This window comes from Mirounga angustirostris, unplaced genomic scaffold (genome assembly GCF_029215605.1).
Source record: "Mirounga angustirostris isolate CCGP_5_RB_7025 unplaced genomic scaffold, mMirAng1.0.hap1 SCAF_8, whole genome shotgun sequence".
In the NCBI taxonomy this organism is placed as follows: domain Eukaryota; kingdom Metazoa; phylum Chordata; class Mammalia; order Carnivora; family Phocidae; genus Mirounga; species Mirounga angustirostris.
This window is the reverse complement of record NW_026991716.1, coordinates 93,041,588-93,054,450: the sequence shown is the minus strand read 5'-3', so window position 1 is coordinate 93,054,450 and position 12,863 is coordinate 93,041,588. Positions and strand designations below refer to the sequence as shown.

Here is a 12,863-nt window from a genome sequence, read left to right as displayed (position 1 = left end):
CCCATCTCCACATCCATACCCGCCCCCCCCCCCCCCCCCCCCGCCAAATCCAGGCCATTATACTCTGCTTTGCAATAAAATGGATGAAAGGTCCCTGTTTCCTTCTGCAGCCTTGACACAGCCCTCCCACCCACCCGCCTCCATTCACTAAATCTCACCCCCTCACCTACTCAAAGTCCTGATGCCACTAGGTCTCCAAGCACTCCCCGGGATCATCCTTCTTTCCCTCTCAGCTGGATTATTTCCATCAACATTCAAGCATGTCCCTCCCATCTCAAAAAAAAAAACAAAAACAAAAAACAAAACATATATATATATATACTAAAAGATTTTTTTAATGTTTTAATTGTGGTAAAGGACACGTGGCATAAAATGTACCATCATACCCATTTCTAAGTGTATGGCTCAGTACTAAGTATATTCACATTGTTGTGCATCAGACCTCCAGAACTTCACCTTGCAAAACAGAAACTCTGTCCCCAACTCCCCATTCCCTCCCTGGAAAACACTATTCTACTTTCTGTTTCAATGAACTTGACTCTTCTAGGTACCTTAAATTAGTGGAATCATGCAATATATGTCTTTTTGTGACTGGCTTATTTCACTTAGCAAATATGTTCCAGGCTCCTCCATGTTGTAGCATGTGCCAGAATTCCCTTCCTCTTTAAGGCTGAGTAATATTCCTTCATGTATATACCACCTTACGTCTACCCACCCACCCGTCAGTGGACGTTGGTAGCCGCGGTCTTGTGGCCGACTGTGACTAGTGCTGCTATGGGCAGGGCTGTACAAACACCTCTTGGAGATTCTGCTTTCAATTCTTTTGGATGTAGACCCAGAAGTGGAATTGCTGGGTAATTCTATTTTAAATTTCTTAGGAACTGCTATACTGCACCTTTTTACATTCCTGCCAACAGTGCACAAGGGTTCTGATTTCTCCACATCCTCGCCAACACTTATTATTATTATTTTTTTTAAGATTTTATTTATTTATTTATTCATGAGAGACAGAGAGAGAGAGAGAGAGAGGCAGAGGGAGAAGCAGGCTTCCCGCGGAGTAGGGAGCCCGATGCGGGACTCGATCCCAGGACCCTGGGATCATGACCTGAGCCGAAGGCAGACGCTTAACCATCTGAGCCACCCAGGCGCCCTATTTGGTTTTGTGTTTTTTTTTTTTTAAAGATTTTATTTATTTATTTGAGAGAGAGAGTGAGAGAGAGAAAGAGCACAAGAGGGGGGAGCGGGAGAGGGAGAAGCAGACTCCCTGCTGAGCAGGGAGCCCGATGGGGGACTCGATCCCGGGACTCCAGGATCATGACCTGAGCCGAAGGCAGTCACTTAACCAACTGAGCCACCCAGGCGCCCCCCTATTTGTTTTTGATAGTAGCTATCCTAATGGGTGTGAGGTGATATCTCATTGTGGGGCAAAAATTACTTGATCTGACTTTTCTTCCTTGCTATGGCTAATTTTTGGCTCCCCTTTCAGACAACCCCCTTGAAAGACTTGACTTTAACTCCTGATCCCAATGCTTCCCTTCCCGTTATTTCTTGAGCTAATTCCAATCAGGTTCTCATCCCACCCTTTGCACTACCACCTCTCTTGCTGAGAAGTTGCTACATCTAAAGACCACTTCTAGTCTTCCTTGATCAGAGGTTTTGACATGGCTGACCACTCTCTCCTTCATGGAACACTTTCTCTGTTTGGCTCCCAAAAGACCACACTCTCCCAGTTTTCTTTCTACCCCACTGGATGTCCTTCCTGGTTTCTTTTGCTGGTTCCTCCTCATCTCTCCAACTCTTCATGTTGGAGTCTTGCAGGGCTCAGTGCTTGATTTTTCTCTTCTCCATCTATACTCCTTCTGTTATTCTCTGATGAACTCACCCATTATCATGGCCTTAAATATCAACTCTATACTGATGATTCAATATAGGGGGGTGGGGTCTGCATATATATTAACAACAGAATACACACCCTTGCTACTCAAAGTGTGGTTCATGGACTAGCAGCATCAGCACTGCCTAGAAGCTTGTCAGAAATGCAGAATCTCAGGCCCCACCCCAGAATTCCTGAATCAGAATCTATATTTTAATAGGGCCCCCAGGTGACTGATTGCACCTTAAATTTGAAAAGCAGTGGAGCAGTGGCCTCAACCTTAACTACGTATTAGAATCATCTGAGTACCTTTTAAAACTCCTGATGCCTTGGTCCCACTCCCAAAGAATGATTTAATTGGTCTGGAGTAGAGAACAGACACAGGTCAGTGGTGAAGAGATGAAGTGACTGAACTATTCATTATTTTTTGGTGGAGAACAAGGATTAGACAATTTTCTGTCAAACATTGGTATGGAGAGTGACTTCTTGGCATTGACACAATCAACCAACCAGTCATCCCCATCTTATTCCATAACAGCAAATTTCAGCTCCTCATCTGTGATTTCAAATGAGTCCTTCAAGGCAGCTGCTTCTCACCACCAGAGAATACACTCATGTCCACACTCGGGCTACCCTTGACAGTTTCTGCTGTAGGAAATAAACACTGAGCAGTATGGCAGCCCCTTGGAGGAATGGTTTCTGCTTTCTTTTCTAGCAGGATCCAGTGATCTTTGTGAGCTGAAAGCTCAGCAGAGATTAAGGAGGGCTTCGGAATTGGTCCCTGGGTAGCTGTCAGAAAAGCCCTGTCCATAGGATTCTAGGGATTCGAAGCCTGGGAACTGTCCCCTACCATGCATTCTGCACTCAGAAGGCTCATAGGCTTCAACTGTTCATACCTCTTGTATTCCCACACTCACTGCCAGTCATTTCCTGGGTGGCTCCACTGTAAGGGTGGGGTGCAGAGCTGATCTCTGAATTTGACCCCAAACATGAATCTTGATCATGAGCTTCAATCTGAAGCTCAGCCCCTTAGCTGAATAATAGAAAGGTGTGGAAACATGATAGAGGAGAAATGGTTAACTGATATCCAGGAAAAATTGGGGGCAAGTGTAGAGAGCATTTCCAGATTTTCCTTGACCAAATGGGCTCTGTCTTGCAGCTCAAGTCTCGGGTTCTTATGACTCCTTTAGCCCTCTCACCTCCGCGAAGCACACCGGAGCCCGACCTCAGCTCCATCCCTCAGGATGCAGCCACCATACCCAGCTTGGCGGTCCCACAGGCTCTGACAGGTAGGTCAGCTGAATGACCTCTAAGGCTGTGATGGCCAGCCTGCCATCTAGCAGTTACTCTGTGAACTGGAGAGCTGCCACTGAGATAGCTCTAATGAAGGATTTAGTTGTTAGCTAGACAGCAGGGAGGATGACCAAATTCTCTGAGAACATTAGCTTAAGTGTCTCACAGATAGGATTACTTGAAACTTGGTTTTCAGGGCATCTCGGGTTCACCTGGTTGCCTTGGGGTGGGACTAGAAAAGATGGTTTGGTGGCCCAGTGTTTTCTTTTCAGAGCCATGTTTACTTTGCACCAGGAGTGAGCCTGCTTACCTTGAAGAGCTTCCGACCCTGTGTTTGTGCTTCCAGATCTCCTAAGGACCCTAACCTCCCTTAATCCCACCTGGTGTCTCCAGTCCAATCAGAGTAGAATTCAGTCCAGTCTTTCTTACGGGGTGTCCACCAACAAACATTTCTATCATCAGAGTACCAGCAGTAGGATGGCATTGCTCTCTCTCTCTCTCTCTCTCACACACACACACACACATACACTGTCCCCCTCTTCACAAGCCACCCCTACTCCCATCCCACTTGAATCCCTTCACTTTCCCTCCCATTGCTCTTAGGAAAAAAACCAAACTTGTTTATGTGGCCAATAGAGCCCTGCAGTTCATTGCTCTCTTCTCAGTCCCTAGAGCCCCCCATAGCATTTCAACATATTGCCGTCCCTCTATCTGGAATGATCTCCTCTCTGGTCACCCTTCTCGTCCCTTGCATCTCAGTTCAGGCATACTTTGCTCCAGAAGGCCTTCCCTGACTTCCCTGCCAGGGTCCTCAGGATCGGCCCTCCTAGCACCTCCCCAGTGTGACTTGAAGTGACAGTCCGACCTGGCTTCCTCTAGTGCTCTGAGTAGCTCCGCCTTCCCAGTGGGGCCCCAAGCTCTGTGAAGCCAGGGACCCCGCGAATCTGTAGAGCCTACCTAGCACAGTGCCCGGCATGAAGGTCTCTTACTGATTAGATTTCCTTAATCATCTGGGATGAGTACAAGAGAAGGCAGCCTGGTGGAGTGGAAAGAGCACAGACTCTGACAGCAGAAAGACTTGAGTCCAAATCCCTGTTGCACCCCTAATTACCCTTTAGACTTTAGAGCAGCCATCCAACTGTTAAGCCTCATTTCTTCATTAGTTTCTTCATTAGTGAAGGAAGTAATCATATCCCACTCCCAGGCTTGTCTTGAGAGTCAAACAAGAGAAAATACAGGAAGTGCCTGGAATAGAGTAGGGGCTCAATAAAAACTAACTTTCTTCACCTTTGTTGTTACTGTTTAATCCTTCCCATATCCTACTGGTCTCTTCTTCAAGTCCCTTTTGAACGCTCCTTTGCCCTAGTGACCCCCAAGGTAAGATCCTCATAACCTGGGATGGGGGGGATAGATGAGGAGTCGTTGCCATAGGGAAGAAAATGTGACACCTACCATTAATATTTATTTTTGTCTCATCCTTTAAAATTTCCTATTTCTTGGTTATGTTTTAAAATGCATGCAATATATTAAAACAGTCAATAATGTATATATTTATGTATATAAATAAATAAACACATTTTGGGACATGTGCTCAAATACACCGATGGGGTGTGTGACTTTAAAAGTGTGAGGACCATTGGTTAGGCTCACCTAAATGGGCAGCTGAGTACTTAATATCTCTGAGATTATAAATGACACTCTCTTTAGAAATTCATTGAGTAGGTAGTGTTTGGTGTAATCAACATCATCTTAATTTTTTTATTCACTGAAAATTAACAAAAAAAAATTGGCAAACATTATGTGTAGCTTAACAGCTCCTTTGGAGGAGGAGGAGGGAAGATTTTGTATGTGTACATGCCCAGTATGGAAATACACTTATACACATGGTCCACACGGACCTCCATAATTGTCTGCAATTCCGATTTGACTACATCTGAGGGGACCCACCTGTCTATCTGTTTCCAACCAAGGGTTCTCTTGAGAGCGAGCCCTGGAAGTTGGGAGTGATGGGCTCTTTTGCCTCTTGTACTTTTCAAGTTGGGAGGAATCAGTCCCACCTTTGTTTGTTTCAGCTTTCTCAAGGTGAGGGCCAAGCGGGCATGGCTGAGCCTCCCCATCCCGCACACACAGGAACAGCCCGCTGGTCTGATGTGACCGATGCTGAGGGCTTTGTGGATCTTTGTTTCCACAGTCTGCCTGTACGTCAACAAGCAAGCCAACACAGGGCCGTACCTGGAGAGGAGGAAGCTGCAGCAGCTCCCCGAGCGCTTTGGGCCTGAGAGGCCATCGGCGGTCTTGCAGCAAGCTGTACAAGCGTGCATCGACTGTGCCCACCAGCAGAAGCTGGTCTTCTCCCTGGTCAAACAGGGCTATGGTGGCGAGATGGTGTCAGGTAAGGCCCTGGGGCAGGTTGTATGAGGAGGGCATGGGTGTCTCTCTGAAGAAGAAAAAAGCCATAATCAGGCTTGGCGGGACTGTGGTTGTAGCCAGAGTCTGTCTTCCATCTGCTGATCTCCAGGGGCCTTAAATGAGCCTGTGTGCTGGAGGCCTTTCTCTGGGCTTGAGGAGAAAAGGCTTCCGGACCCGGACAAGAAGACAGAACATCTGAATCCTCTTTCACTACCCCCCACTTCCAGCTCATCAGTAAATCCTATTGCTCTAACTTTAAAATATATCCAGAATCCAGCCACATTTCACCACTCACAGCAACCACTCTGGTTCTTTAAAAGTCGAAGTCAGATCATGCCCCTCCTCTGCGCTACACCCTCAGTGGTTCTCATGTCACTCCAAGAGAAAGCCCATGTCCTTAGGAGGACCCAGAGGCCCTAAGTGACCTGGCTCCAGCTATCTCTTTGATCTCCTGGTCACTCCTCTTGAGTCTCCACTCTGCTGCAGCTATGGTGACCTCCTTGCTGTTCCCTCCGAACCACACCCTGCCTCAGGGTCTTTGTACCTGCTCTTCTGTCTGGAATGCTCTTACCCCAGCTATCCAAGTGTGACTTGCTCCTCGACTTTCTTCAGGTTTCTACTCAAATGGCGCCTTATCCAAGAGCCTTATTCTGACCACTCTGTCTAAAATATCATCCCTTGTCACTATCTATTCTCCTGTACTCTGCCTCATTCTTTCTTCATGGCACCATGAGCAGTGGGGAAGTTCATGGTCCCAAGGACCTCTCAAGGGCTGGGTTGTCGTCTTTTTTAAAAGATGCTTCGGGGTCAGTCCCTTCTCCCGTTGTCACCGTCCTCCAGTTTCAGCCCTGCCCCAGCAGCTTCCAGTGGGAGTGGCAGCATCACCCCAAGTGAGAGGCAGAGTTGGGAGCTCTGCCCCCTTCATATGTTTGCCTGCAGAGGTTCTTTCCACCCTCCCCGAGGCTCTCTACACAATTGTTGTCACCACCTGCCCTTAAGCCCTGGAGCACCAGGTCTTTGCAAGATGTCTTAATTCCAAGGGGACAGACTGGTGTCTTCTTTGGCCCAGTATCAAGGGCATGGCCTCCATATTACCAGGGAATAGGGGGAAGATTCCCCAGCAATGGGGGTGGTGCAGATGAATGACCCTGCCTGCTGTCTAAGAGAGGGGACAGGAGGGGGGCCTCTAATGTCACTGGGCATTTTATTTAACCCTCAATCCGCAGGGCTTGGGGTGGGGAGATTGTCCAACACAGCTTCCCCAGCTGTGATTGGTTCTGCCCACCTTCTGGAGCTCCCTCTGAGCAGGAAGCTGGGTCTGACTTGCTGGTAACTGATTAAAATAGAACTTGGCAAGGTCCAGGTGCGTGTGTCTGACCCAGGGTGACTTTTAAGAAACTTTAGCAGAAGCAGAGACGGGAGGAAGAAGCACTGCACCAAGAGAGGCCAGGAGGAGAGTCTTGTTGTCAGCCTTCTGAGAGCCCGCTGGCCATTCTTCCCCCGATTTTTGTCTGAGAGCCAGGTTCTCAAACCTGGGCTGCCCTCTGAGGTTGAAGGCCTTGTCCTTTTCCTTGCTGAGTAGAAGGGCTCAAGACACTGACATGGTGCTAAGAGAAAGCTCTTCCTGTACTGTGTGCCCACGTTCTTGAGCAAATCCCATCTGAGTTTTTTGTGTTCCCTCTCCCTAAGCTGGGAGAGCCAACCCCATTTTCCCTGCTCTCTTGCTCAGCGTTTCAGTGGCCTCAGGGCCTTGGCACTGGGAGCAGGTTTTGCAGTGCCTGGCACCAACACAAGCCTGGGCAGAGCCCTGCTGTCAACTTTCCCTTGGCTGAGGGATTCCCAGAGCTGAGCCTTTGGTCTTAGTGTCTTGGAGAATGCAGTAGCACTGGGGGACTCCTCGTGCTGCCTCCTTGAGGTCGCAAAGTGCCAAGGTGGTCTTTCACATTACTGATGGTGATATGGAAGCTCAGCGAGGCTGTGATAGCACCAAGCTAGCACCAAGCTCGGGGTGGGGGACTCCAGGAGAAATAGTTAGACTCCCCCACTCTGTACTTAGAACCTAATCCTTAGGGCACTGCTTTCTCAACGTTCCCATGGCACAACACAGAAAATGGTGACGTTGGTGCTGGCGGAGTGGGCTAAAGGAACCAGACTGTCATGGGTGGGCCCAGGGCCACCCAAAAGGCTAAAGGAGCAGTATTACAGTACCCCATAACCCTCATGCTCTGCCTGAGCCACACTATCCCAGAGGGGTAGACCTGATGGTGTCACAGATGCCACGTCTGCTTCTGGGAGGTGGCCCTTCCAGGCACCTCTGGGAGTGTATGCACACTGATCTATGGGGCAGACCTGATGACCCAGACTCTACTGCTATGGGTGTGGTTTCCATCACACTAGGTCTTCTAAAATACCAGAGGCCAACAGCAGTGCTCACACTAAGAGGGAATTTCCAGAGTGTCTGAGTGGCTATGATAAACCCCTTAGTGAGCACGTGGGCAGCTCTTTGCCGGCTCTCCCGAACAGAGTCACCCGCAATATTAACGTGACAGGTAAGTGCCACTTAGAAGCCACGTGAGCCAGAAAAACCGCTCTGTGCCCTCTTCTCAGTTTCCTCCTCTGTAACATGGGGTAATAACCTCTTGTCTACTGTCCTCACCAGAGAGTTAGGCGGCCTGAATGAGGTGATGGATATGAATGCTCTTGTCAAACTATAAAGAGCTATATACACACACAAAAATGGATTCTTTTGATTTCTAATTAAAATATTTTGTTTTGTTTTAGTTCTAAAATCAAAACTAGCTCTGGTATTGCCCCTGTCCCAGCCCCTGCCATGTGCCTGCCTTTGGGAGATAAAACATGAAAAACGGGGCTGCCCTCTAGGTGTTGACAATGAGTAGCTGAGGCCTAGCTGGGAGCAAAATATCCTTTTAGGGTCTGCTCCTGTGTTCCTGTGTTCCTGTTTCTGCTCCTCACAGTGGAGCTGGTATGCAAGCTTCATGGGGTGAGAGAAGCTGTGAGGACAATTACAGAAAGGAACATGCTGGAAGAAACATGTTTCTTCTAAGTTCTGGTAATGCTGTAGAAATCAAATTTCATCTAGAATCACTATGGAGAGATTATTGTTCTTTTTAAAGCTTCCTCCCCAGAAGAGTAGAAAGAACCCTGAGTTCTGTGATGCTGGATTAGAGCTAGAGACCTCAGCATGAACTCAGGTTTATTTGGATATCTCTATCTAGATCTAGACCTACCTATCAATCTATTGATTGACCTAGCTCTATCCATCTCTCTCTCTCTCTCTCTCTCTCTATATATATATGTATAGATATAGACAGAAGGATAGAGACATAATCTTAATAGGATTGTATACATGCACATCTTTCTTAGCTCTCTCCACTGAAAAGATCCAGAGCTACTGACACCCCAGTAGCAATGAGCATATCCAGTGCCCAAATCCTGGTTTCTAAATATCATTCTTTAGTAACAAGAAACCGGGGCTGTTGGAGAAAAAGCTGATTTTAGGGCAAGGCAGGGAAAATATAAGATGAATCTGAAACATATTGAAGCTTCAGTAACCAAAAAGTTGCTAAAAAAAAAAAAATGGAGGCATGTCATAGGGACACAGGACACTGAAAGTCCCAGAGACAAAAGATGGAACAATTTGAGCAACAAAATAAATAACATAATATTAGATAACCCACAGTACAAAATAAATATATTGTGTCTATACTGATACTAATAAATGAAGGAAGGAAGGAAGGAAGGAAGGAAGGAAGGAAGGAAGGAAGGAAGGAAGGAAGGAAGGAGAACGGACAGTTCTTTCTTATAGAAGAATTCCAAATGATACAAAGACTCTCCCCTCCTCAGGAGGTAGAGCTTAATCCCTCCACCGCCCTTGAGTGTGGGCACGACCTTTTGACTTATTTCCAAGGAATGGAATATGGAGAGTACAGTGGAGAAATGCAGCAAACCCCATGTGGCCAGGTGATGAAGGCTGACATCCCAGTGTTGTCATGCGGACATCATGTACCCCTGATCTGATGTGATGAGAGGGGCACTTCACTTCTTCCCCCAAAACCTTAACCCCAGTCAGATCATGAGAAAAACATCAGACAAACCCAAACTGAGGGACATTTTACAAAATACCTGACCGGTACTCTTCAAAACTGTCAAGGTTATGCGAAACAAGGGAAGACCGGGAACCAGTCCCAAGCCAGAGGAGACTAAGGAGACCTGGCAACTAAACCCGGGGTGGGCTCCTGATGAGATCCTGGAACACAAACAGGGCATTGAGCGGAGAAACAGGTGAAATCCGAATAAAGCTTAGTTAAAAACAAAGCACAGCTGGACAAACGAAAACCTCCTCCCACGGACCTGTGGCTTTGTTGTGCCCCACTCTGAGTTGCTGGCTCTGTGGCTTTCCAGTCTCGGCATCCTTTGATGGGAAACAGCACCTGCGGAGCCTGCCTGTGGTGAACAGCGTCGGCTATGTCCTCCGCTTCCTCGCCAAGCTGTGCCGAAGCCTCCTGTGTGATGACCTCTTCAGCCACCAACCCTTCTCTAGGGGCTCCGGTGGCTCTGAGGAAGCCCAGGACAAGAAGGAAGGCAGGATGGAGTCAGGTAGGCTCTGTCCGTCTGTCTTCCCTGTGCCTGAGGTGGTCCCAGGTGTTCCTGCCCTCCTGGGAGCTCCCGAGGGTTCTCCTGCTGGAGGCTCCCAGGCTGCCTCTCTGCCAGCCCCCACCCCAGCAGAGGTCAGGAACGGCCAGGACTGAGGGTACCTAGACAGTCTCCACCCAGGCTGCAGTGGTAAGAGATTGCTCCAGCTACTGAGAGCTGATGTTAGAGTTGTAGGCTTATGTTACTGGAATTTAGACAATGAGGCCACATCACATATAATGAATTACTTTCTTCACTCTCCTCTAATTTAGACTCTTGGGCACTTATCTATCATTGTTGAGTCATTGAAAGACTATGACACTAAGAAACTAAGACATCCTGAAGAAACTAGGGCTAAGAAATGGATTATGTTCATCTATGCCTGGGGGCCTCAGATACCCACCCATGTCAATAAACAGAGTGTCTGTTGCTACAGGGATTTGACCAGGCCATGAATCAAATATGTTTTTCAATAAGAGTTAGTGTTTCTCTCTCATCACAGGGTGAAAAGTGATCCCAGGGCTGAGTGCCTTTTGTTGCAGAGTAGTTCAGCATAGGAAAGCTGGTGGGAAGGTCAGTAAGGGCATATAGAGCCACATGTTGTGTGCTCAAGGGCTAGGTACCTCCACTTAGCAGCCCTGAGTTATGGAAATCCATAAAAAGTTAACATGACTCTAGGCTCTGGATTCCAGGTCCCCAAGAATGACCAGAAATGTTGCCTTTTTTCTTTCTCTGGAAGTAGTATTGTTGATATATAAAGAACACATAGCCAGTGAAACTGGAATCAAGTCATTATGTCATTCTACAAACATTTGCTGAACACTCTTCTATTCCAAGCACCATGTGACATCTTGTGTTGTGATAAGACAGATACATGAGCTTGGGAAAATTTTTGAGGTATTGAGTGACCACTACAGATAATGAAAAATGAATACATTTGCAGGTATGTGCTCACAGATAGGCCTAGAGTCTTCAACAAAAAGATGCTTATAGTAAGAGTGGCTATATTTTAAACTTAAGAGGACAGCAGGGAAAGATAAATCTAGATTCTTAGCATAAATTTTTTTTTAGATACTGTCAAGAACCCTGTTTATAATTTTACATTAATCTCCCTGAGACCTGGGAATCAGGAAGAAATTTGGCCTTCGCAATGAAAGCTATCTAATTAAATATGGTCTATGTGAGCAGATACTATATACATTTGTGGTTTTTGTTTTTGTTTTGTTTCGTTTGTTTGTTTTTGATGTCTCTATATGTGCAAGCTTGGGAAAATCTTTTCTTATCTCCGGACCTCCATTTCCTAAATGAGGTGTTGGGGTTGCTTATGTACAGTGCTCCTTCTGGTTCTGACAGTATGAATAAGCCTTAGCTGACTCAGGAACATACCCTAAAGCTAACGAATCTTCTAGTGAATCTTGCAACGAGAATAGCAGAATGGTCTGATTTCACTTTGCAATCCACTGAATCACCGTTACATTGAACAAGCAATGACCCATAGGATATAATCATAAAGCCACATAATTCATGTCTCCCATTCTTCTTTAAATATATCCTGTGGGACCACTTCATTCCTATCCATGGATGAAATTTTGGACAAATCTTGTGACTTTTCTTGTTCCTTTCAGGTAACAAAACATTCTCTAGTCAATAATTAATATATCTGGGTCAGTGTAATAATCAAACTTTAAATTTCAATCAAAGATGTAACTTCTCCCCATTCCCAGTTCAGACCTGCTTCAGGCCAGTTGGCTTCTCTCCACCTCACACCTAACCTTGTGTTTTTGCCCCCCTCCCATATCTAGCTAATAATGATTTCGAATCCTTCATGACCAGAGTAAGAGGACAGGAGAGGCAAGAGGTAGGAGAGTTTTTACCTGACTAATCCTGCTGTGAGTTGGCATCATACTCCCAAGTTCTGGTGGGTGTTTAAAGCTGATTCTTCATCCTAAGGGCTCTTACATGGGCACTTTGGTGACTCTGCCATCTCTCACCTGCACTTTCCCTGACATGGACAAATATAATTCTTCTCTAGCTGGTTACCTGGTCACTTCCTTCCACAGCCCCAAGTCTGCAGGTAGATCTCTAGCTTCTTTCTGCAGAGGCCCCCTTGTGCCACCAGACAGTCCCACAGAAAGAATCTAAGATGATCTTACTTTTTTTTAGAGAGTGGGGAGGGAGGAGGAGAGGGGCAGAGGGAGAGGGAGAGAGAGAATCCCAAGCAGGCTTTTCACGGGGCTCAATCTTACAACCCTGAAATCATGACCTGAGCTGAAATCAAGAGTCAGATGCTTAACCAACTGAGCTATCCAGGTGCCCCAAAGATCTTACTTTAGCTCTCTCTTCTGATGGCCCACATCTGGTCCCTGACAAACACTACACATCCTTTGCCCAAACAAATTCTGGGCATGCCGCTGAACCTTGCAGTCACCTCTCTTTTGTTCTGCCATCAGAGTAGTCAGACTTTTAGATTTCCCATGGGAATCAAACAGTAATCCACTGTGTCTCTCAAGCTCTGGGGACAGATATCAAGCTAGTTACATGGCCACATTGAAGCCCTTCGTAATACACTAGACAATTCTCTCCATAATTCATCTTCTAGTCAACCTGTTTCTCAACCTCTACATTCCTTTTGCAG

The 12,863-nt window shown here is 46.7% G+C and overlaps 1 protein-coding gene across 5 annotated transcripts in view; it reads left to right on the top strand.

Moving 5' to 3' along the window:
* The window catches only part of SCML4 (Scm polycomb group protein like 4), a 137,470-nt gene that overhangs the window by 88,738 nt on the left and 35,869 nt on the right, over window positions 1–12,863 (top strand). For all 5 annotated transcript variants that reach the window (XR_010413720.1, XM_064597953.1, XM_064597952.1 and 2 more), the window contains 3 exons: window positions 3,033–3,162; window positions 5,358–5,558; window positions 9,998–10,192. Coding sequence is in view for 4 of the 5 variants with exons in the window: in XM_064597953.1 (XP_064454023.1) it covers window positions 3,033–3,162; window positions 5,358–5,558; window positions 9,998–10,192 (526 nt within the window). In the remaining variant the exon portion in view is untranslated. The remainder of the gene's footprint in view (window positions 1–3,032; window positions 3,163–5,357; window positions 5,559–9,997; window positions 10,193–12,863) is intronic.